Source organism: Xiphophorus couchianus, chromosome 12 (assembly GCF_001444195.1).
Source record: "Xiphophorus couchianus chromosome 12, X_couchianus-1.0, whole genome shotgun sequence".
NCBI classification, from domain to species: Eukaryota; Metazoa; Chordata; class Actinopteri; order Cyprinodontiformes; family Poeciliidae; genus Xiphophorus; species Xiphophorus couchianus.
In genome coordinates, this window is record NC_040239.1 from 3,695,742 (window position 1) to 3,718,901 (window position 23,160).

At 38.7% G+C, this 23,160-nt stretch overlaps 1 protein-coding gene across 6 annotated transcripts in view; it reads left to right on the forward strand.

Moving 5' to 3' along the window:
* Positions 1-23,160, forward strand: part of wdfy3 (WD repeat and FYVE domain containing 3) — a 97,916-nt gene that overhangs the window by 38,248 nt on the left and 36,508 nt on the right. For 4 of the 6 annotated variants that reach the window (XM_028033766.1, XM_028033761.1, XM_028033763.1 and 1 more), the window contains exons 12-26: positions 690-961; positions 1,684-1,881; positions 2,813-2,896; positions 4,444-4,633; positions 4,715-4,929; positions 7,079-7,191; positions 9,063-9,300; positions 13,611-13,711; positions 16,226-16,444; positions 17,395-17,579; positions 19,858-20,089; positions 20,196-20,356; positions 20,997-21,108; positions 21,201-21,391; positions 22,782-22,934. In XM_028033766.1, coding sequence (XP_027889567.1) covers positions 690-961; positions 1,684-1,881; positions 2,813-2,896; positions 4,444-4,633; positions 4,715-4,929; positions 7,079-7,191; positions 9,063-9,300; positions 13,611-13,711; positions 16,226-16,444; positions 17,395-17,579; positions 19,858-20,089; positions 20,196-20,356; positions 20,997-21,108; positions 21,201-21,391; positions 22,782-22,934 — 2,664 coding nt within the window. The remainder of the gene's footprint in view (positions 1-689; positions 962-1,683; positions 1,882-2,812; positions 2,897-4,443; positions 4,634-4,714; positions 4,930-7,078; positions 7,192-9,062; positions 9,301-13,610; positions 13,712-16,225; positions 16,445-17,394; positions 17,580-19,857; positions 20,090-20,195; positions 20,357-20,996; positions 21,109-21,200; positions 21,392-22,781; positions 22,935-23,160) is intronic. The other 2 variants (XM_028033762.1, XM_028033767.1) reach the window with 2 other exon arrangements.

Here is a 23,160-nt window from a genome sequence, read left to right on the forward strand (position 1 = left end):
ATTAATCGTTGGAGTGGTTCTGGAGTGTACATACTCCACAAAGCCCCACACAGTTCTCTAAAAAAAACATATTCAAAACAAAAATGCATACATTTTGCATTTAAGATGAAAACCAAACGCTTCAAGTGGCATAGATTTAGCTTCACCTGGTTCAGATTTACTAAAGGAATGCTATGTATGGCATTTTAGGCAATAAATTGTTTAGTTTGTTTGAGTTGCTGTTAACTTTGCAGCAATCCTTCATACTGAGTATGCATGTGGCGACAATGGAGAGGAGAAACTCTCCTTTAACAGGAGGAAACCGTCAGCAGAACCAGAACGCAGTTCAGTATGAGCAGCTGTGTGCTACAACCGACTGATCCAGGATAAATTTCGATGTTATAGAAAATAAAAAGTTAATAACAGTAGCCACACCATTAATGGCCTTATCAAGGAGAGCTAAACAATTAAACTTTAAGTCCAAAATAATGAAGGATAACACACTAGGAAAGGTGATTTTTTATTTTTTTGCCCCACACTCAGGTTTTTATTTTACCAACAAATTAAAATAGTCTTCAGTACAACACACAGTTGCTTTCTCTTTAAAGTATCCAATATCCAATTCATATTGGACACTTTAACAAATACTCATTTACTTTTACCTGTAATATTTTGATGGTGTGTGATGCATCTGTGTTTTGCGTCTTCAGGCTTTGTTGGCCGTGCTGCGTGAGAGTCACCGCACCCGCACGGTGTTCCGCAAAGTGGGCGGCTTCGTGTACATCACCTCCCTCCTGGTGGCCATGGAGCGCTCGCTGTGCCAGCCGCCGCGGCATGGCTGGGAGCGGGTCAACCAGAACCAGGTCTTTGAGCTCCTGCACACCGTGTTCTGCACGCTCACTGCCGCCATGCGCTACGAGCCGGCCAACTCGCACTTCTTCCGCACCGAAATCCAGTACGAGAAGCTGGCCGATGCCGTGAGGTAACAAACAACAAACAGCCGGAATATATTTTTACTTTTACAGGGCAAAAACACAAAATTTTATCAAGTGGTCTAGTTCCAGGTGTAGGTCTTGTTACAAGTACACTTGAAATAAAACAAAACTAACTTCTCAGCAAGATATAGGAGCTTGTTTTAGTTAATAAGTCCTTAATATTGATGAAAAAGTACTAGATCCACATAGAGCTAATAGTTCTAATGTTTCAACAGCAACTGTAAGCAGGTGGGGTTTTAGTCTACATTCTCAGTGTTTTGGCTGTTTTGCAGTCTTCTGTAAGTTTGTTCCAGATTTGTGGAAAATAAGAACTAAAAGCTGCTTCTCATGTTTGGTTCTGTTGATACAACAGCAGATCTTTAATGTGTTGTGAATGCCAAGCCATTCAATAATTTATAAACTAACAACAGTATTTTAAAGTCTGTTCTCTGAGCTACAGAGAGCCAGTGGAAGGATTTAAAACTGGGGTTATGTGCTCCATCTTCCTAGTTTTAGTCAGAACGCCAGCAACAGCATTCTGGATTGGCTGTTTTAAGCGAACAATTAAGGCATTATTGACTTAAAACAATCTCATATTTCTTGCTGAAAAGTTACTTCAAGTGTTATATTTGCGTTAGAAACTAGACCAAAATTACTTGGTAATATTTTGTGTTTTTGCAGTGTGAATCTTATGACTTGATAGTGAGCTTCTCCCTGTTCCCTCCTCCAGGTTGCTGGGTTGTTTCTCTGAAACGAAGAAGCTGGGCCCAACCGGAGTGTTCCCGTCCAACGCTCAGCCCTTCCAGAGGCTGCTGGAGGACGAGGCGTCCTCCGCAGGCTGCGCTGGAGACAGCGTCTGTCCCACGCTCAAGCACTGCAGCAAGCTCTTCATTTACCTCTACAAGATGGCCACCGACTCTTTCGACAGGTGGGCAAACTATGGAAACCCATAAACTGCTCAAATAATACAATACCAACACAAACATAGCTAAAGTATCCCTTCTATCATTGGTTTCAAATAAGCAATGAATCAATTAATCTTATGAAAAAATTAAAACAAGCTCAATAATTTCCATTTGCATGATTTGTTATTTTTCTCTTTTCTCTCTACCAAAAACTGGACGATAAAACTCTTATGTCTGGTGCTTTGATCTCAACCAGCTCCTTTTTTGAACGACAATTTTATTTTGAGAGTCATTATAATTCACTATATTTGTTATTTTTGTTGTTTTGTTTATTTATTTTGAATATTAAAATGTCTCCCAGTTCCAGTCCTAAATGTTCACTAAAATTTTAAGTTTATTGATCTTTGTGCTCTTGCATTGTTTTGCCATTAAATGGTTTCAAAACATTGTCGTTTATAAAACAAAAAATATATAATTTGAACTGCTCAGGCTTTGCAGAGGTAAAAAGGATATTTAGTTTCTCATTTAAGTTCACGTCAGCGTGAAGCCGGTCCAGTTTTTCTGTTCTGCTCAGTCGTTCTGCTCTTCTGTTTGTTCACCTACCAGAAGCTCATTTGCTGCTGCGATAAGTTGGCAAACTTATCAAGAAACCCAAAGCAGAGTTGAAGCTTTTAAGAAGTCTAATTTTCTGTCCTTTAATCTTCCTCTCTGTCATTTCTACACTCACCTGAAACTCTGTGTTCAGATCTGAGTCCACATTCTCCAAACTGGAGCTTTTCTCAACTAACAACTTCTTTCCTTCTTTTCTCTCTTTCTCCTTTCTTCCTCTAACATTGGTGCTGACTGGCTCATCATCCTCGGTCTGGGCTGCCTGCACGGCTGCACATAAATGTGTGTGTGAATGCGTGCTCCTCTCTGTGCGTGTGTGTGTGTGTGTCACCTGTTGTCATGCAGTCGTGCAGAGCAGGTGCCTCCATGCCTGACTCATGAAACCTCGCTGCCCTCACCGTGGGGTACGCCTGCACTCGCCAGAAAGAGGTAGCTACAGCTTTCTGCCTTCTTCCTCACCCCTTCCTCTTCCTCTTCATTTCCTGTTTGTTGATGCTAAGAGCAATTTCAGCTGTGCTGCCGGGTTTAAGCCTTTTTCTCCAGTAGTAGGACAGAACTACAGTAAAAGAAACAAAATGTCTATTACATTATACACTGCAAAAACACAAAATCTTACCAAGTGATTTTGGTTTAATTTCTAGTTGAAATATCTTAATAGACTTGAAATAAGACAAAACTAACTTAGAAGTAACTTTTCAGCAAGATATAGGACAGGGGTGTTCAAAGTGCGGCTCGTGGGCCATTTGCTCCCCTCTGAAAGATTTTGTGTGCCCCTGACACTTTTTCATTTTGACAAAACTTCTAACTGTTTTAGGTAAGTTAAAATTACCAAAATTCTGTTTATTCAAAACATAGACATTTTGTTTAAAAAATAAATAGTAAAGTTGGGTGTTTTTATTGTGGTAGCAGATAATAACTGACACACGGTAAAAACTTCCTGTCTCACACTCTCTGCTGACTCTGGCTGCGTCTCCTCAGGCAGGAATTTGCTGCTCTGTAATTTTGTTTTCTTTTTTTTCCTAACTGTTTGACGTCACAGCCCTGCAGATTTCCTCCTCTCCACCCCGTTACTCTGGATGAGGTGGTGTGAGAACTGCTGACTCATGTTATACACAGTTTCATCGTTACAAACAGAATTTTAGGCTTTTTAAAATTGTGCTTGGAGTAACTGTTATTTTAAAAGTTTGATGCCTAAATGGAGGATGTATAAAGAGAAATAAATTACAATGCCTTGATGAATTGGTGCAACTTTTCTTACAACCACCATTTTTATTCTATTTTGTTGGGATTTTAGGTGGTTAGCCATACCTTGGATTAGATAATAAATATTAAGCCTAAATTACGAGTTTACTATACTTTACAAATTAAAGGGTTTGGTTACACCTTTTTTAGGGACATCTGAGTGTACAAACACACTCCAAAGGATTCTGATTTTTATTTGTAAAACATTTTATTCATGCTAATTCCACTTTGGATTTATACACTACTTTGTGGTGGTGTGTCGTATCTTAAAATTGAAATAAAAAACATGAAAGTTTCTATTTCTAATGTGGAAACGTTTTAGTGGGAATGAACAGAATCACATTTGTATATAAAGAAAACACTTGCAGCCTATTTAATGTGGCTCCTGCTCTATTTTGAACTCAAAATAAGTTCACAATAGATATGTTGCTAATTATTCTGGCTTCATGCTTGTTGAATTGAGTTTGACAGAGTAGTCAGACTAAAATATATATTTTTCATTCCATATTTTAACAATTGTTTTTCCTGCTTTCTTTTCCAAAAAAGAAATTATAAATGAATCAATTCAAATGAAGCTTTTATTAAAGAACCAGTATCCTGTTTCATAGCAGATAAAAAAAATAGAAAAAAAGAAGAAAATTAAATAGCAATTTTGATATTAGTAATAAAAATGTGGAATTAGAGGTGAAGTTTCCTTTAAATCTTTTAATCTCTCGTATTGTTTCGGCCTCCAGGCACGGTTACTACGGCACGTCGGGTTCTTCCGCCCCGGTCAAAGCCCTGACGGACCTCAAACTCCACCTGGTGAACCCGTCCCACCCTGCCTCCTTCTCATCCTCGTCCGACATGGTGGTCATCCACCCTGGGGCCGTTCTGGCCATGTTGGACCTGCTGCCCTCCGTCTCCTCCGAGAGCCAACCCGAGGTGAGAAAACTGACCATACGCACCTGGAGGTGACGGAGTTTCCTTCTGCTCCCGACGTTTGACCCCGACCTTCTCCTCCAGCATGCCCTGGACCTCCAGCTCGCCGTTGCCAACATCCTGCAGCTCCTGGTGAACAGCGAGCGGAACCAGCAGGTGTTGTGTGAGGCCTGCCTCCACCAGCGGCTGCTGCAGCGCTGCAGCCAGGCGCTCGGCGATGAAGACCACCCGCTGCACCCGCCGCTGCAGCGGATGTTTGAGAGGCTGGCCTCGCAGGCGCTGCAGCCCGTCGCACTCAGGTACCGCCACTGACAACAGCTGAATGAAACATTCTGAATCCTGATTTATGGAGTCACGGTTGTATGCACAGCACATTTCAGGAACGAGTACTTTACATTGTAAAAACGTCATAAAGTCACCACTTATAAAAAAAGCAATGAACTTTACATTTAAAATTACATCAGAAAAATAATTTAGCAAATACACATCAAATATATTAAAGGGACAGTATCTGCCTTCAGAGATGAACCTCTTCCCCTCCTTCAGACTAGCAAGCAGCAATTAGCAAACACCTGGTAGAACTGTGCAGCAGCTGAGCTCATTATAGGAGCTGCTTCTCAGTGCGACTCTGGTAAAAACACTGTTGAAGGACAACTAACAGTAACGTAGTAACTGTGCTATCAAATGTTTCTATGTGGCTGTAAAATATGTAATACTGCCCCTTTAATCAATGTTCCATTGATAATGTTTAAAAAGAAACTCTGGAAGTCTATAAGTTTGTTCCAGATTTGTGAAGCTAAATGCTGCTTCTCCACGTTTGGTTCTGGTTCTGGGGAGGCAGAGCAGAACCAGAACCAGTAGACCTGAGAGGTCTGGAAGGTTGCTATGACAACAGCAGATATTTAAGCCGTGCAGTGATTTATAAACTAACAACATTATTTTAAAGTCTATTCTGTGAGCTACAGGGAGCCAGTGGAAGGACGTTAGAACTGGGTGATGTGCTCTATCTTCCTGGTTTTAGTCAGAACACCAGCAGCAGCGTTCTGGATGTGATTGAGTTTTTAGTCAGACCTTTGAAGACAGTGTTGCAGTAATCAATGCGACTAAGGACTAAACACATGAGATTCTCTAGATCTTGCTGAGACATTAGTCCTATAATCCTGGAAATGTTCTTCAGGAACTTTGTAACTGTCTTTATGTGGCTCTGAAGGTTCAGGTCCTTCACAACACCCAGATTTCAGGCCTGATCACTTGTTTCTAGCTCTAATAATTGAAGTTTTGTTCTGACTTTTTTCACAGAGATAAAGAAATGCAATATTGGATCTAATTGAATTTACTATTCTTCATGAATAAATTCATTGCTGTATTTTTATGAAAATATTGTAAGAAGACGTCTGCTGGAATCAGAAGGCATGACAGGTTATGTCTGCGCTGCCAGATTTGATGATGATGAGGGTTAGATATGACTCTCATTTCCTGCTTGACTGGTTAAATAAAATGGGCGGTCATGGCTCAGGGATGATGGGAAGTTATTTCATGAGCACGAGGTCGGTTGTTTTTATATGTAAATATGGCCGTTCTGCTCGGTCTCTCCAGCTTTAATTATGCTGAGTGGGAATAAACATATCTGCTACCCTCTTTTCTCTCACTGTCTCTGTTTTTCTTTCTTTAACTTGTTTCTGTTGCCAGTCTGTCTCCCTGTCTGATATCTTCTGGTCGAGTTTGTTTGTGTCACGAACTCGACGCTTTGACAGTCGAGTGGATGCCAGCAGGCATCCAAGTGTCAAGTGTCAGTTTTGTCTTAAACTGCCGTTACACAAAGATGTTGCTGTAGTAGTTTGAAGATTATCTTCTGATTTGACTCTATTGCTTCAGGGCTTAATTGTAATAAATAGGACCTGCTTGTTATAGTGATTAAAACCACAAAACCTGGGTGCCATTGACTTGCTTAGATGTTAAGAGTGTTGTGTTTGCTGTACTGGTGCAGAATTATCAAATATATTTGTAATTCAGTCCATTTATTGATTGTGTTGACGTTGAAGTCTATCCTGCTCAGTTTTTCTGGGTTTCAGCCATTACTAAGGCTTAGATTTCTGTATTGGATGTGAAAAAAGGGGATTGCTGCATTCTTTATGATAATAGGTAACACCTGCCTTTGATCATCTCTAAAAAGATAATTTGCTGAAAGAATATAAGTTAGTTTGTCTTTTATATATATATATTTTTAAAAACTCAACGGCAGTTCTTGACCAGGTGTAATACATTTTATATACAGACCTCTGTATTGTATCTAATATATATATATATATAATAGAGGTTACTTAAAAGAAGAAATGCAGTAACAATAAAAAAACATGTCAAAAATAGAAAGAATTAGCAGAGTTCTTGTATTTCTCGTTGTTTTCTGGTTGTTGTTTGTTCTGACGTTCTGGTAAATTTCTCCGGCAGGGAATTTTTACGTCTGGGAAACCCTCTGAACTGCGGCGCCTGGGACAAGAAGCTCCTGAAGCAGTACCGGGTCCACAAGCCCAGCTCCCTCGGCTACGACGCAGACATGAGAAGTACTTTTTATTTTCTTCTTCTCTGATATTAATAATCACATTAATTCTGCAAACGGCAATAGACCAGAAGGTTATGCAAACTTTAGAGTCACACACTGAATGCGTTTTGAAAAATGCTTATTTTCCGAGCTTATAGTTGACTATCAAATTACTTTGCATTAAAAGTTGTAATTAATGACACTTAATGCAACTTTACATTTAAAGTGTCAACAAATTTTGCATTAAAACGCACACTATTAATGCAACTTTGCATTAAAAGTTGTAAATAATGCCACTTTTAATGTGTAGCTGCATTAAAAGTGTCATTATTTACCGAATGACACTTCATGACAGGTTGTTATGTCAGTGTTATGCACACCCCTTCAAATAAATAATCGTAAATGCTTAAAATTGACAGGAAATTGTTCTTTTTTTTTTTCTTTTTTTTTTTCCGAAGAGTTTTTGCGGCGCTAGTGGCTCGTATTTTTTCGACAGTAGGCAGACAGGAAGGAGGGTGAGGAGAGGGGGAAGACATGCGGCAAAGGTCATCGGGACCGGGAGTCGAACCCGCGACGTCCGCGTCGAGGACTACGGCCTCCAAACGTGGGGCGTGCTAACCCCCTGCGCCACCACAGCACGCCCCGACAGGAAATTTGAAGTAAAGCCTGATGGCCCGCCAGGCTGAAAATACACTGAAAGAAAACCTGAAATTAGTTCCAATATTGACACTATTTAGAATTTGGTTGAGTAATAATTTTAATTTTGCATTTTTGTGTCTTGCCACATTCAAATTAAATGAGTATGTTAAATATTTTATGTTTTTTTGCGGCCAGCCTGGTAGAAATCCTTCTTGCGCTGCTCATTAAGCCGGTGAATAATCTCTCCGTTTAAATAAAAAGCTGCATGACTCTGATGCGACGGCTTCGGGTTGTTTCCTGCCAACAGCTGGTAGTGTTTGTAATTTTCTGGGCTCCTCAGCAGGTCCTAATTGCTTATTGTGTCTCCTCCCAGCTGATAATGGATATTAAGTCCCTACTAATTACTGCTGCATGCAAACAGCCTGTGGTTGAGCACGCCTTGTTGTCTGGTTTATTAGCTCCTATAAGTCTTCTCTAGTTTTATTCTGTCCTTGTCACAACTGCTGATGCTTAATAAATAATGGATTTTGTTGCCAGTATAAGGTGAAATATTAAACCTTTGTGCAGGAGCCTGTTCTGGCCCCTTTGGGACAGTAAACATCCACGGATGATTTAGGGCTGCTAGTTTACAGTTCCCTGTGGAGCCATTCAGAGCTGACATTAACATGCGTCCTGCCTGATTTAGTCACAGGTGGACAGCTTTTAAGTAGTTATATTCACACCTGGCGTTAAAATCTGTCGTCTGTTGTTGGGTTTTGAAAAATAAGCAGAGTTCAGTGTTTTCTGGATGTTTTATACCCTGAAATCTCCACTGCTTTCAGCTGTATTTCTTCACTCAGCCTCTTGATTAAAGTTTATGAATGAGCAACATCTGCTTATACGTCATGACTGACTTCTCCATTAACAACTTTTACTCCAATAATTTTCAACTCATAGCTATAATATGATGTCACACTTTGTAACTGACAGTTTTTAAAGAGACAGAGGCCCAATTTCAATTTCAAAATATCTTTTAAGGCATATTTGATATATAACATTTTTTGATTCTGCAATGAAATGGCACATGATGCTAGTGTTAACGGTTTTCAATGTCAGAAAGATCGCCCAGACATTAACATGTTTCAGAGCTACTGTTCCATTGTTAGGCGATGTTGAAGTGTAATCCCGATAATCTCCTAACCGTGTTGTTGGATCGTCACCTTGGCTCTGCTGGTTGTTTCGCCTGAATTGGACATTTACTTTGTGTCGTTCCAGACAGCATGACCATGTCCATGGAGGGCTTTGGCCCCGACAGCGTCTTCACCACGCCGGCTGAGGACAACGGCCAGTACCGCATCAGCCGCAGCCTGGTGCGCTCCGCCGAGGACAGCACCGTGCCCCTCACCCGAGTCAAGTGCCTGGTCTCCATGACGACGCCCCACGACATCCGCCTGCACGGGTCGGCCGTCACGCCGGCGTTCGTGGAGTTTGACACGTCGCTGGAGGGATTTGGGTTAGTCTGCAAGATTTTTACCTGGTTCTCTTCTTTCTTAATTAAGTAATAATAGTAATATATCAGGTTTTTTGCAGGTTTTTGGAGCTGCAGAAAACAGCAAAACTTTAATGTTATCTTCGCCTTATTTTTTCTAAACTTGAAGTTTTCACAAGTTTTAATATTTAATGTTTTAGACCAACACAAATCGGTGCTTAACTTTAAAAATCTGGCCTTTTTGAAAGAGTGGCGAGTAGAAAAAAGTCCTCAGAAATAGAGCTGAATCCATTAATCATGATTAAGAGATTATTGAAATAATCGTTATTCAGAGTAGTAATTAAGCCAAAACTGAACTGAACTGAATATACAGTATATGTGTATATATATATATGCATTTATGTTAAAAACACCTCTGTCTAAATATATCTTAGACAAAACTACGCAAGTGATATTTTTCATTTTAGCTTTAGCTGGTTCAAATTTATTAAGTGACAAAATGTGAAAATAATTATGAGTTATTGCTAAAATGTTTTTTTTCCTCATGACTTTGTAGAATAAATACCAGTATTGTCTATAACTAGACCTGTCACAATAATACTTATATACTAGACGATAAATTTTCCCAGAAGTTATCACGATAAACTGTATTATTGTTGTTTTGAGACCATTTTCATATGATATAATGGTAATGGTTTAATAATGCACTTTAAATTATAATGAATATAAATAAACAATTATGTAGTCTCTGTAAACAAAATTGTCTTTGAATAAAACTAAAACGTTGTATGACTGTATTTTCTCCAGTTTCAGGGTAAATTTTAAAGAAATAAAACAGAAAGTAGATTTATTTTGGCTTTGCTTCTTCTATATCAGTGCTTTCTATGCAATATAAACAACTCAAACTAAATTTCCCAAAGTAATTTTAACGTATCACCAAAGTAGGTTTCATTCTCTGTTAATCAGATTTTATTTGGAAATATCTGCGGTTCTCCTCAGAACCCATGATGTGTGTGGGTTTTTTTTTAAGGTGCACCAGATGTTGTCCGTTCTTGTTGTGAATCTCTTTATGGATCAGTTTTCCTCACCGGTGACACGCGCCTCGGGGCGCCGCGTTTTTTCTCCCCCCGGTGAAACATGTCGGTGTTTTTTCCCTTCCTCTTCGCAGCACCTGCAGCTGTCTCAGCAGGAGGCTGCTATCCGCCTGCAGTTGTGGCGCTCCGCATACAAATAGGCTTATTTTCCGCCTTTTATGTCGTGCCGGCTACCTTTTGCTGCTCCGCGCTGCTGACAGAACGCACCTTCATACCCCCACAAACTCCCCGCGGCGATTGTTAGCAGAAAACATGTTCTTTGGAAAATGACCTTGGCAATTTGCTTCCACATTTGTGCAGACATAGCTGACAAATCCACACACAACATTGAATCCATAAAGGGGTGGCAGAGATTTGAGAACCATTTTTTGATTTCATATAAGTCAGATTGTTTTATTTTACTGAATCAATTTACAATTTAAATCAGTCAACTTACTTTTTAAAATCAATTAGCCTTTTATTTAACTTTTGATTTAAAAGGTTCATTAATTTCAGTATTTTTTTTATTGAAATTAGGCAAAAGTCAATACATTTCTACTGAAATTGGGTAAACTTCAGTAAATTGTTACTCAAATTAGGGCATTTAAAAAACACTTACTTTTTGTAAGTGTTTGCAAAAGCTTTTTTACTGTGTTCAATCTATTTGTGTTACTTTTAGCCCTAATTTCAGTATATTTTTAAAAACAGTTTTATTATGCTAATTTCATTGTGTTTACTGAAATTAGGTACATTTCTGTAAAGTTTTACTGAATTTAGGGCTAAAAAACTATTTTTTTATTTTATATAAATCAGTTTTTTAATACATTACATTTTAGCTGTAATTTTTACTAATTTTTTAAATGTACTAATTTAGTTACATGTTTAAATTATTATTTTTTGACTTTATAGAGATCTGCTTTTTTACTTTATTCAGCCAATTTACAGTAAGTATTAACCATAATTTCAGTACATTTCCACTAATTCTTTAAACGTTTCAATAAATTTCTACTCATATTATGTAAAATTATTATGATTTAACATCAACCTGCCATTGGGACTAGAGATAAAAATTATCCACCTGACTATAATATCTTGTATTTACCTGTCAATGTTGACAAATACATATTGTCCCAATATTAAAAATAAACTATAACTTATAAAAATTATATTGTTTTATGAGAATGTCCATCCACTTCATAAACAAAAATAAAATGCCCTAATTTCAGTAGAAATGGGTAATTTGAGGTTGCAGCACTGATTGGACTGAAAAACAAAATGCAGTTGGTGAAGCCAACACAAGCTGCAGCAGATTAAAACTCGTTCATATAAAAATCACTTTACATTCCTGGAACCGTTTGTAAAGTTTGGCTGAACAACATGAAACAGACTTGATGAAAAGGCCGTGTCATGTTCACACCGTTAATTAGCTTTTTCTTCTTCTTTTTTTTTATTTGGTGTCAGCGCTCCTGCAGATAATCCAGATCAAACTGCAGCTTAGATTTCCGGAAACCCTGCAGCAATCGCACACCGCCGCAATTCGCCTTTCCTCACTGTCTTTCCTTTTTTACTCGCGGAAACAAAATGGAAATAGAACATGGAGTTTCTTCTGAAAACGCAGCGGTGAGGCGGCGGCGAGGCGGTGGCCCACTTTCAGCGAAAACTCAGGAGGAAACCCACTCACAGCCCCTCCTCCCCCTTCCATCTGTCAACATGAAATATTGATGCTGCTGCCGCTGTTAGGAATCACACGCACACACACACACACATGAATACACACTCATCCAGCCAGGCGAGGAAGATGGTATCGCTGTGGAGGGAGGAAGACTTTTCTTTTTGAAGATTTTTATTTATTTATGTCTTCTTTTTTCTTTTTTGCATAATGTCGGTGAGGAAGTCTGCTGGAACGCTCGTTAGCTTGACATGCGAACAGGCGCTACACACGACCTTGGAAAAGGTCCTGAAAAAAAGTCACAACAAGGAATTGTTAAAACTAAAAATTGGCAGCGGTGTGGATGCGGTCAGGTAGCCAGCCGCGACCTTTGACCCTCCTATCCAGGAGGAAAAACGAGTGAAAGAGAGAGACAGTAATGGGCTCAGAGAGGGTCTCATTAGAGATACAATGGTACCAGTACAAAATCTAAACTGGGAGTTCTGGATCATTCTAAGAACCAGAAAAACAATTTAATAAATAGAACTGAGAGGGAAAAAGACGGAGCTTTCTTCCTATCTTCCTTCCTTCCTTCTTATTTAGTAATGCTGAAATGACAAGTTTTCTTGAAACGAGACACTATGGCTTATTGTTAGATGTTTTACTGTCAGCAGCTGCCATCATGGCTGCTTGTTTTGTTCCTGATTAAATTAAATTAAGTTGCTTCAAACCCATTTAAGAAAAATATAAATCCCACATGAAGTGTGTTCAGTTCTGGAGAAAATGTTACATCCACAATTTACTATGCTATTGGGAAGAAGGTGTAGCATAGCAGGGAGCAATTGGTAGCGCATATAAGAACACAATTGACAGCGCTAAGACCCGCCTCCTCACTCTGGTTGGTTGTTTCTAGTTAGCACTGGGAAAAAGCAGAAAAACTAAATTTTTTTACATTTTTTTCCCCACTGATCATTTGTCTTGACAGAGACAGATGATGCATTTCTTCACACAGTGGGGAAAAAAGAAAAATACTTTTAAAATAAGTAAAAAATATATATATATTTTTTATGAAAGTTACACACTGCTGCTTTAAACACTCTTTTATTTTTTAGATTTTTATGTTACATTTTTATTTTCTTGGACCAGTCAGGTGAATAAAGTGGGAGAGATGTTTCAAAACATAAAATGTTACAATTTTGCTTCCCTCATCCCTTCTGTAATAAAAACTGTAGTAAATTAGGTTATAATATTGAGTTTATTTGTATTGTCTCTATCTCCAAAGTTTGAAAACTTACCTTGAAAATCCTTAAAAAGTGCTGGAATTTCACTGTGGGGAAACCCTATGAACCTTCACCTCCGCAATAAGCACATTCGTCAGAGTAAATACTTTTAGGTTGTTTGAGTTTCTATATGATACTTCAAAGCTTTTCTGTTGGAAAGCACATAAATTATCCTCTTGTTTTTAAGTTTTACGCAGTTTTTCTTGCAGCAGCATCTGTAAGCACGCTGTAAATCTCCTCTGCAGCTCCTCCGTGTTTAAGCTGACAGCGTGTGTTTAGCATGTGCTACAGCTGCATCCTGAGACAGACAGCTCATCAATCTTTCCTCTGCAGGTGTCTGTTTCTGCCCAGCCTGGCGCCCCACAACGCCCCCACCAGCAACGCCACCGCGTCCGGGGTCAACGATGGAGCCGTTCTCAGCGGCATGGGGACTGGTAAGATGGCCGCTTCATACTCGCTCGTCTTTGTAAAAATTGCTGACAATGCTGAGAATGAAATTCAGGCGTCTGGGGCTGGACAGTAAATCAATAACAGAACATATCATGATAGACACATGATCAATATCAATAGATAATAAAAACAAGATTCATTTGATCAACTCTGTTAGAACTTGTCTTCGGTTTTTTGTTGTCATTAAGCTGCCATTCAAATAATACATAAAACAAAAGTTGTCCTATCAAAATAAAGGCATCAAACCTAAAACAGAAATTTTTTTTTTACCCCTCCAGGGGGTCTTTTGTGGGCTCTAGTGTCCCTTATATGAAAGTAGTCTGACAGTAAAGGGGGAAAGAGAGGGGGGAAGACATGCGGGAAATATCGTCATGTCCGGGAGTCGAACCCGTGATGGCCGCGTCGAGGACTCAAGGCCTCCAAACATGGGTCGCACTGTCCCCTACGCCACCACGGCACGCCCAAACAGGAAGTTAATCGTAGACACAACAGATAAAGCAAAGTAAGGGTGATACATGTTAGAGAGGGACACAAATAAAGAACTCAATTTGGGGTTATTTGCAATATATCTGATAAAATATTAAATATTCAATGTATAGAATATTCAACAAACTCTGATTCAGAAATGCACAGCATTCTGGGAGATGTAGGCAGAGGAAAGGCACTGACTGCTCATCCTCTCAGCGAGCTAAGTTAGGTAGGTGAAATCAACTGACTCACTCACTCTTTGGTTACCTAGCAACAACCTGCTGGATAGCAAGTAGTTTGAAGTCTCTCCCCCCACCCCCCCCCACCCCCGGGTCCCCCATACTTCAGTTGCCTAGCAACGATCTGCTGAGTAACTGGCACAGCAACAGTTTCAGGTTTCACCACTTTGCTTCATAACTGCTTAAAAATAAGAAATAACGACGTGAAGTGAAAAAATGTGGATGAGAGGAAAGATCATGATACCAGTTCAGCAGTATTTCTGATATTTTTTTATAAAAAAAAACAAATCAATAATCTTCAATATCAGCTGATATAAAACGCTTTATATCTTGATATTGCACATTTTTTGCCCAGGTCCCTCTTGAAAATGAGATCTAGATCTCAACGGGGTTTACCTGATTAAATAAAAGATTAATAAAAAAAAAAAATAAATAGGTTTGATATTGTCCAGTTTCCTGATTCAGGTGTGTTGGAGCAGAGATGGGTCCAAAAGTAACAGGACTGGAGTTGCAGACAAACCAATGAATATGTGACATAGTGCTAGGCAATAAAACGATTTTTGATTTAATCAATTAATTGAATTTTTAGTTTTTAAAGATTAGATTTTTGTGAAACCAGGATTTATTTTCCACCATTGCATTCTTTGGGCTTCCATAGATCAGAGTGACATCAAATACTGTAGCTACCAGTGACTCAGCATTTTCTGCGTCCATCTTTTCCACTAAGCAGCAAATTCTTCTTTCTTGCATTGATGCGTGAGCAAGTTGCAAAAAAGGAAATGTGGGTTTTCAGGTTTTTAAGTTTTTTTTAGTTTTAATGTAAAATAATGTTAATTCCTTGTGTTTAAAAGTTGTGCCTTGAGGCAGCAGATTTAATTAGTTGTCAGTGCAGTTTCTCTTAATAATTAATCTTTGAGGTGAGTAATATACCATATAAAACAGAAAAGGAATAGTTGGTGCTCATTTTGATGGATATAATCTGTGACGTTATGGATGGATTTCTATTAGATGTCCTTCTTAAATATTTATGAAACACAGAGACTCTTCGTCCTCTCTTACATTACGTTTTCCCTCTCCACTAGTTTCCTCTTTCCACCCAGCGTCCTGCTCTATTTATAGACTTTGCTCTTTTCCTTCCTCGTGTTTCTCTGTCGCTCAAATTCTTCTCTCTTCATTTCTTTTTCATTTCTTATCCCGATGTCCAGTCTCTCTCTCTTTTTTATTCCCTCCTTTTAGCTTCCCCAAATCCATCTCTTCTCTGTCAGTGACCGACCCCTTCCCAGACCTGTGAATGATGTCATCTAGAAATGGATTCAGAAATAAATCCTGCTCCTCTTAACATCCACGTTTTACCAACTTACAAAATTTATATGCATAAAATAAATACACTTTTTTCAAGCAAGCAAACGTGGCTTCAAAATGTTATTTGTGGCATCAATACGTATGTGAAGATAAAATATTGTACTACAAGTAGATAAAAATTATTAATGATAATTTGGGGTAATATTGGCTAAATGTTTAATCAGGTGTTCTAATGATTTTTATGACTAAGACACAGATGGATTGTTTGATGAATTAAATAAAATTGTGAAATTGTGACATTTAAAACTAAATATTTTCTAATGAATCCACATTTATCGATACTTTCATTGAACAAATGTGAGAAAATAGTAAATACGGGCAGTTTAAAAAGAAATCTGGAAGAAGTTCATAGCTGTGCCTGTTACCATGACAACATAGTCGTTTTTGTTTGTTTATTTTTCCTCACGCGGTTCTTTCCTCCTCCTCCAGGTGAGCGCCTGTTTCCCCCGCCGTCCGGCCTCAGCTACTCCACCTGGTTTTGCGTGGAGCGGTTCAGCGCGGTCCCCCAGGCCCACCAGGTGCGGCTGCTGACGGTGGTGCGGCGGGCCACCTCCTCGGAGCAGCACTTCGTTTGCCTGGCCGTGGTTCTGTCCGCCAAGGACCGCTCGCTCACCGTCTCCACCAAGGAAGAGCTGCTGCAGACATACTGTGAGAGCAGCAGGAACCCTGCATTGTGTCTTACATATTACCCAAACACATGGATGGATGGATGTTTGAAATGTTCCGGTTAAAAACAACCAATCAGAACCAGGACTCTCAATCAACCTCATGTACTCACCTCAACTTATTGTTAAAGAAAAACAGTTTATCTGCTGTCATTGGTATCTATGCTAACTAGCCCTAGCATTCACAACAGGCTGGAAGCTGTAGCATAGCAGAAAGCAGTAGGTGGCATATAAACAAGCACGATTGACAACGCTAAGACCCACCTCTTGGCTCTGATTGGCTGTTTCATGTTACCACTGGGAGGAAGCAGAGGAGCATAAAATGTTATGTTTTAATTGACCTTGTCCCTGTAAATGATTGGCCTGTTGCAATATGCAATAAATCAATTAATCACATGATCAATTAAAATAAGTTCAATATTTTCCATTCGCACAATTTATTGTTTTTCTTGTTTTCCTCTTTCTTCCAAAAACTGGATGACAAAAGTCTTCAACCTGATGCTTTGGTCTCAACAAGCCTTTTTTTGAAGGACAGTTGTGTTTACAGAGAATTTATAATTCTTTTTATTTGTTGTTTTATTTATTGTTGTTTACAATATTATCGTTTATTGCAATAAACGATAATATTGTTGACAATGTTAATAAGTCATTAATATTGATGTTATTTCACTTATAACAAGACATTTTTGCCAAGTTGTAAGTGAAATAATCTGCCAATGGAGCTAGAACTTTTTCATCCATATTAAAGAATTATTTTTGCTTAGTTCTTGCTGAAAAGTTAGTTATAAGTCAGTTTTGCCTTATTTCAAGTAAAAGATGTTTGCACTAGAATACTTGTTAAGATTTTGTGTTTTTGCAGTACAGTCTTGCTGTTTCTTTCTACCTGAGCTTTGTGACTCATTCATGCTGCTTCTCTCTCTTTCTCTCTCCAAGCAGCGGACGAGACGAGCGAAGAGGCCTCTTTCTACGAGATCCTGCCGTGCTGCGCCCGTTTCCGCTGTGGAGAGCTGATCGCCGAGGGCCAGTGGCACCACCTGGTGCTCGTCATGAGCAAAGGCATGCTGAAAAACAGCACGGCCACGCTGTACCTGGACGGCCAGCTCATCAGCACCGTCAAGGTAACGGTTACAGACACACTGCCATGCTAAAGATGGAGATTATACGGTTTATTGATCTATGCAGAGAAAATTATTTCTCTGCATACATCTAAGACTAAGCCTTTCACAATAACAAATTTTGCTGGACGATAAATTATCCCAGAAGTTATTGTGATAAGCGATAATACTGTTGATTTGAGACCATTTTCATAATGCAATAATGCAAGAACATGTTCTAAAAGATAAATAAACTCTCTAAATTCTAATAAACATTTAACACAAGAACTGGACATTTTAAAATAAAAGAAATAAAAACAAACAAAATGAATTATAAAAGAAAAGACAAAATGGTAAATCATGCCAATGGAACTTATTGAGATTGTTTTAATTTATCATGCGAATAACTGATTTATTGCATATTGTGCCTAGAAGAAACCAGGGTTCTAATAATTTTAAATGGTTTCATTTTAGTTTTATTGTAGTTTTATTTTGTTGTGACATTTTATCTGACTCAGTTGGTTCTATTTAATTTATGTTTGCTAGTTTCTAATAGTTATTGTTAGTCAAATATTGTTTACTTTCAGTCTAGATTTTATTAGTCGTATGAGTAGGTTTAGCTTTTTCATGATTTGGTTAAGTTTTAGTTTTTAGGTGCAGAATTATTATAAAGTAGTGTGGATATAATACTCTACAGAAGATAACATTTAAAAAAAATAGATTCAATTATTGTTGAACAACCAACTGACTCGGGTTTTCTTTCATCTTCTGCTCTTCCTGAAACTTTTGTATGTAAAAAAGAAAAAAAAAGTGATTAATTTCATTTGAATTTTTAATGTATTAAAATCCCTGCACTAAAATATAGTTAATGCAGGAGGATGATTCCCTTCACTTCTGCCCTAATTTATGGAAATAAAGTCTGCTTGAGGTATTTTAGACTCTTTCATTGATTATTCTCTGCAGATGATGTTACTTTATTGCAATTAAGATAGCTGATCAGTAAAAAAGTTGTACATTAAAAAGTTTAAGAATGAGAGGTTCTTTGTAATAAATCAGGATTTATTTGATCGTTCTCTGGACAGAACACAAAGTTTCTGTCACTAAACAAAAATCCTTTCAGCTAACATTGTAAAACCCCAGTTTTAGCCGATACCGACGCCTTTCTGTTTGGACGCTTTTCTGCTGGCCGTTTTGTGCAGCAGTCAGCAGACTGTGATGTGGTCTGGGGTCAGGGGTGACTTTAGATTTCACCCCTGAGATTAAACACCACACCACAAGTCACAGCTTCCTGTCTGCAACACCGATAACAGCGGTTTCATTTCCTGCTGAGGTCAACATGCAGGAAACGACAATCCGCTTCACGTGGCTCAGATTGGTTAAACTCATGTTCTGCATTTCCATTAAAAAGTTGGTTGGGTAAAAAGATTTTTTTACCTTGTCAAAAGAACAGATTGTATGTAAAAAATAATGGTTGATTTCCACTATTTTGGTTTAAATATTTAACGAGTTACAGGAAAGATTAGTTTTTTCATTATATATGCAGATATGGACAACAATTTTTACTGGTTATAATTTATTTTTGAACTATAAGAGGATGTAAAAAAACCCAGCATTTTTCCTAGTTTTTCCGCCGTGAGCCGTTGATTGTTTATATTATATATTATACATTATTGCCACATGTAAAAACTGGATTGAACTTTTTTAAACCTTAAACCATCACACCTTAAATCTTCCTATGCCTTTGGCAGATTATTTCACTTATAACATGAGCTAAATGTCCTCTTGTAAGTTAAATAATCTGCCAGGGGAACTGATACCTTTTCATCAAAATTAACAAATTATTGACTCAAAACAAGCTCCTATATCTTGCTGAAAAGTTATTTATAAGTCAGTTTTGTGTTATTTCAAGTGTACTAAGATATTAGTTTTAGAAACTAGAGCAAAGATACTTGGTAAGATTTTGTGTTTTTGCAATGGAGGACATCGCTCAAAGCATAGAATTAGACTGAATAGATCTGCGCTCATGAATCGGGCGCATTGTCATAATACCTGATCCAGAATTTTTCAGTATTGGATTGGATCAGTGCATTTCTAATTTTCTGACTGCAAAAAGTTAGAATTTTTCTGTTTCCTGCTGGTTTGTCTGAAAATCAAACAGCTGATTTCTCAGAGCATTTCTATAAATAAAACATCTGCCTGTGTGGCAAAAAAGCCTTTGCTCTCTTTCTGTGTAAACTGAACTCATAATTCCTCCTCTTTAAAGTCTCTTATTTTTTTTACCACCGTTTCTCCTACGGTTCAGATTCACTACATCCACAGCACTCCGGGCGGCTCGGGCTCCACCAACCCCCCTGTGGTGAGCACCGTTTACGGGTACATCGGCACGCCGCCCGCGCAGCGCCAGCTGTCCAGCCTGGTGTGGCGTCTGGGTCCCAGCCACTTCCTGGAGGAGGTTTTACCAGCCACCAGCGTGGCCGCCATCTTTGAACTGGGACCAAACTATGTGGGCAGCTTTCAGGCCGTCTACTTGCCCTGTGAGCGAACCCTCAGTGACATCGCCCTTTATTCTAACTCTGCCATCTTTCCTCCCATACAGGTGGTTTTTCTCTTTGCTTTTCACCAACTTTTATTCTTTTATAGGCAAAGACACAAAGACGGAGGTTGCGCCTGCCATTCCGGTGGCTCTGATACCAGAGGAGAAAGTGTCTTTCAGCCTCTATGGACTCTCCGTCTCGACGCTAACTGTGGCTAAAATCAGGAAAGTTTACAACAAACTGGACAGCAAAGCCATCGCCAAGCAGGTGAGAAATACTGAGCTAATATCTCATCTGAATCAAATATGGAGAGCAGAATAAACTAGAAATATTGTTAACTGCAAACGTGCAAACATGACCTGGTCCATCAAACCTCTCTCACTGCAGAGCAGTGGCTGATTTTAAGACCTTTGTTGTGATACATAAGATCAGGGGATAAGATCGGCTTCACATAAACATATCAAACACCAATCCCCCAAAGTGAAGGAAATCTGTGCAACCCCACTCTTGCCATCCTAGTAACTTTCTTGCAATATGTAGCGACATTTGAGACAAAAATATTGGTACTGACTAAAATTGGAATCAGCAGATCAGGCTTTTTAAAGATTGGTAATCGGGGATCAGCCAGAAAACTGCAGTCGGTGCACCAAAATGAATAAAAATGTTTGCACTTCAGTTGTTTCATCATAGTTAAAGTGTGCAACATTTTTTGATCCTTTCTCTGTAACCTGTCACTTTATGTTGAAGTTGTCACCAAAACCTGAATTGGTGAATAAAACAAAAACGTGACTGTTTATACTGTTTTATTAAAAAGACTGTAATAAATAAACAATGGTTACCCTGGTTGGGGAGCAAGTAAAGCTTATCATACACTGAGCAAAACTGAACTGCCTCCTTCCTTCTTCAGCTCGCTGTGTCCTCCCATGAAAACGCCACTCCTGTCAAGCTGATTCATAACGCTGCAGGCCACCTCAACGGGCCCGCTCGTACCGTTGGCGCCATCGTCATCGGATATTTAGGTAAACCAGTTCCTTAAACCAGTTTTCAAAGCTGCTTTCTGTAGCGCTGAATGAATAAAATTACTTGTCCTCCACTTTTCTTACCCTTTCAGGTGTCCGTACGTTCGTTCCCAAACCTGTCGCCACCAACCTGCAGTACGTTGGCGGCGCCGCGGCCATCCTGGGCCTGGTTGCCATGGCGTCGGATGTGGAGGGGCTCTATGCGGCTGTCAAAGCATTGGTGTGTGTTGTGAAGAGCAACCCTCTGGCCAGTAAGGAGATGGAGCGCATCAATGGCTACCAGGTGGGTCATCTGACGCCTCAACCAGCGATTATCAGTCACAGTAACAGAATTACGGACAAGGTCAAAAGTTTTACAAATGAAGATTTATCCTACGTTTGCATCTACAGTCTTCACGCTAAGTTTATGGTGTGAATTGTTTTTTTATTCTGTTTTTTCGTTTTGTTGAATTCTTGATTCGCTTCCTATTTTGGAATTGCAAAAAACAATTCTAATTTGGATTCCTGACACACACAAACTTTTGGCTGGCAGAGGTGTTGTCAGTCACTTGCCACGGCAACGGCTGTTCGCCGGAGTAGAGTTAGCAGAGAGGGCAAAAAATAAATAATTGGAGTGATTTAGAGTTGACTTTTTTACCTCTGCTGTGGCAAAATGTAGCCGCTGTAATTTCCTAAAGTTCAATAAATGACAAAAACTGGACTAATTCATGACAGGCATGAAATAGGATAAAATATTTCATGAAGTATTTAAAAAATTATGTCTCCTAGAGTGGGATTTATGCAAAAGAGAAATGTGGTTAGTCCTCTTTTGCGTTACAGAACTGACAAAAATCATATTTTACCTATGAAGCTTTAATTTAAGTCCTATTTTATGTAATTCAGGTAAGAAATAATTGCGCTCTGACCATTTTTGCGACTCTGCTCGTCCAGCATCGGAACAGTCTGATTTCATTGACACAATTCAATGCACAGTAATGGTAACCAAAATTTGTTGTCTGTCACGATAGCAAATTTTTCTGGATGATAAATTGTCCGAGAAGTTATTGTGATAACCGATGATAGTATTGCTTTAATTTCTAGCAAACATTTAACACTGCAACTGGAAGACATTTTAGATATTAAAAGTAAATAAACAAAAACAACCAAACTAACAAATAAAATAGTTCCCAGGGTCTCTGTAAACAAAAATGTCCTTCAAAAAAGCGTCTAGTTGAGACTCAAGATTTTATCACCCAATATTTGGTAGGAAGAGAGAAAAACCATAAATCCTGCAAATGAAAATTATCAAGCTTATTTTAATTTATCATTTGATTCATTGGTTTATTGGTTAATGCAACAGGCTCCCTTTGGGTGCACATCACTAGCTATAGTGACTAATCGATCACTAACTCGAGCTACTCTGCTAACCGGGTTACAAAAGTTACCTAAAGTGTTAGTAATGTTGCTTAACGTTAGCTTTAGTAGAGATCTTAGAATAATCTTAACCATGCCTTGCTTTAGCCGGGCTCATTTTCTTCTTTTGAATTTTTGTTGTGAAATATGTCGCCCCCACCTGGTATGTCATTGCTATTGCACATTTTTGATTGGAATCCATCAGACGGTGAAGACACAGACTTCTTTCAACTTAAAGAACAAATTTAAAGAGTGGATTCATTTTGTTTTCTCCTTTTTAGTTGCTAGCTATGCTGCTAAAGAAGAAGCGCTCGCTGCTCAACAGCCACATCCTCCACCTCACCTTCTCTCTGGTGGGAACGGTGGACAGCGGCCATGAAACCTCCATCATTCCCAACTCCACTGCTTTTCAGGACTTACTGTGTGACTTTGAGGTGAGAAGATTTGCTTTGATGAGCTTTTAACTCTTAATTCTTACACTGAAATGTTTTACTCTGCTGATTGTAGGGTGGCAAACATTTATGGTAACAGACATGGCAAAAATTGTAATATTGTATTTCATTTTTCTTAAAAATGAGTGAATATAATATGACTTTGGTCAAAGTTTGGTCACTATTAAATTAAGTCCAGTGACTTTTTGGGGGGGGGGTTACTAAATTA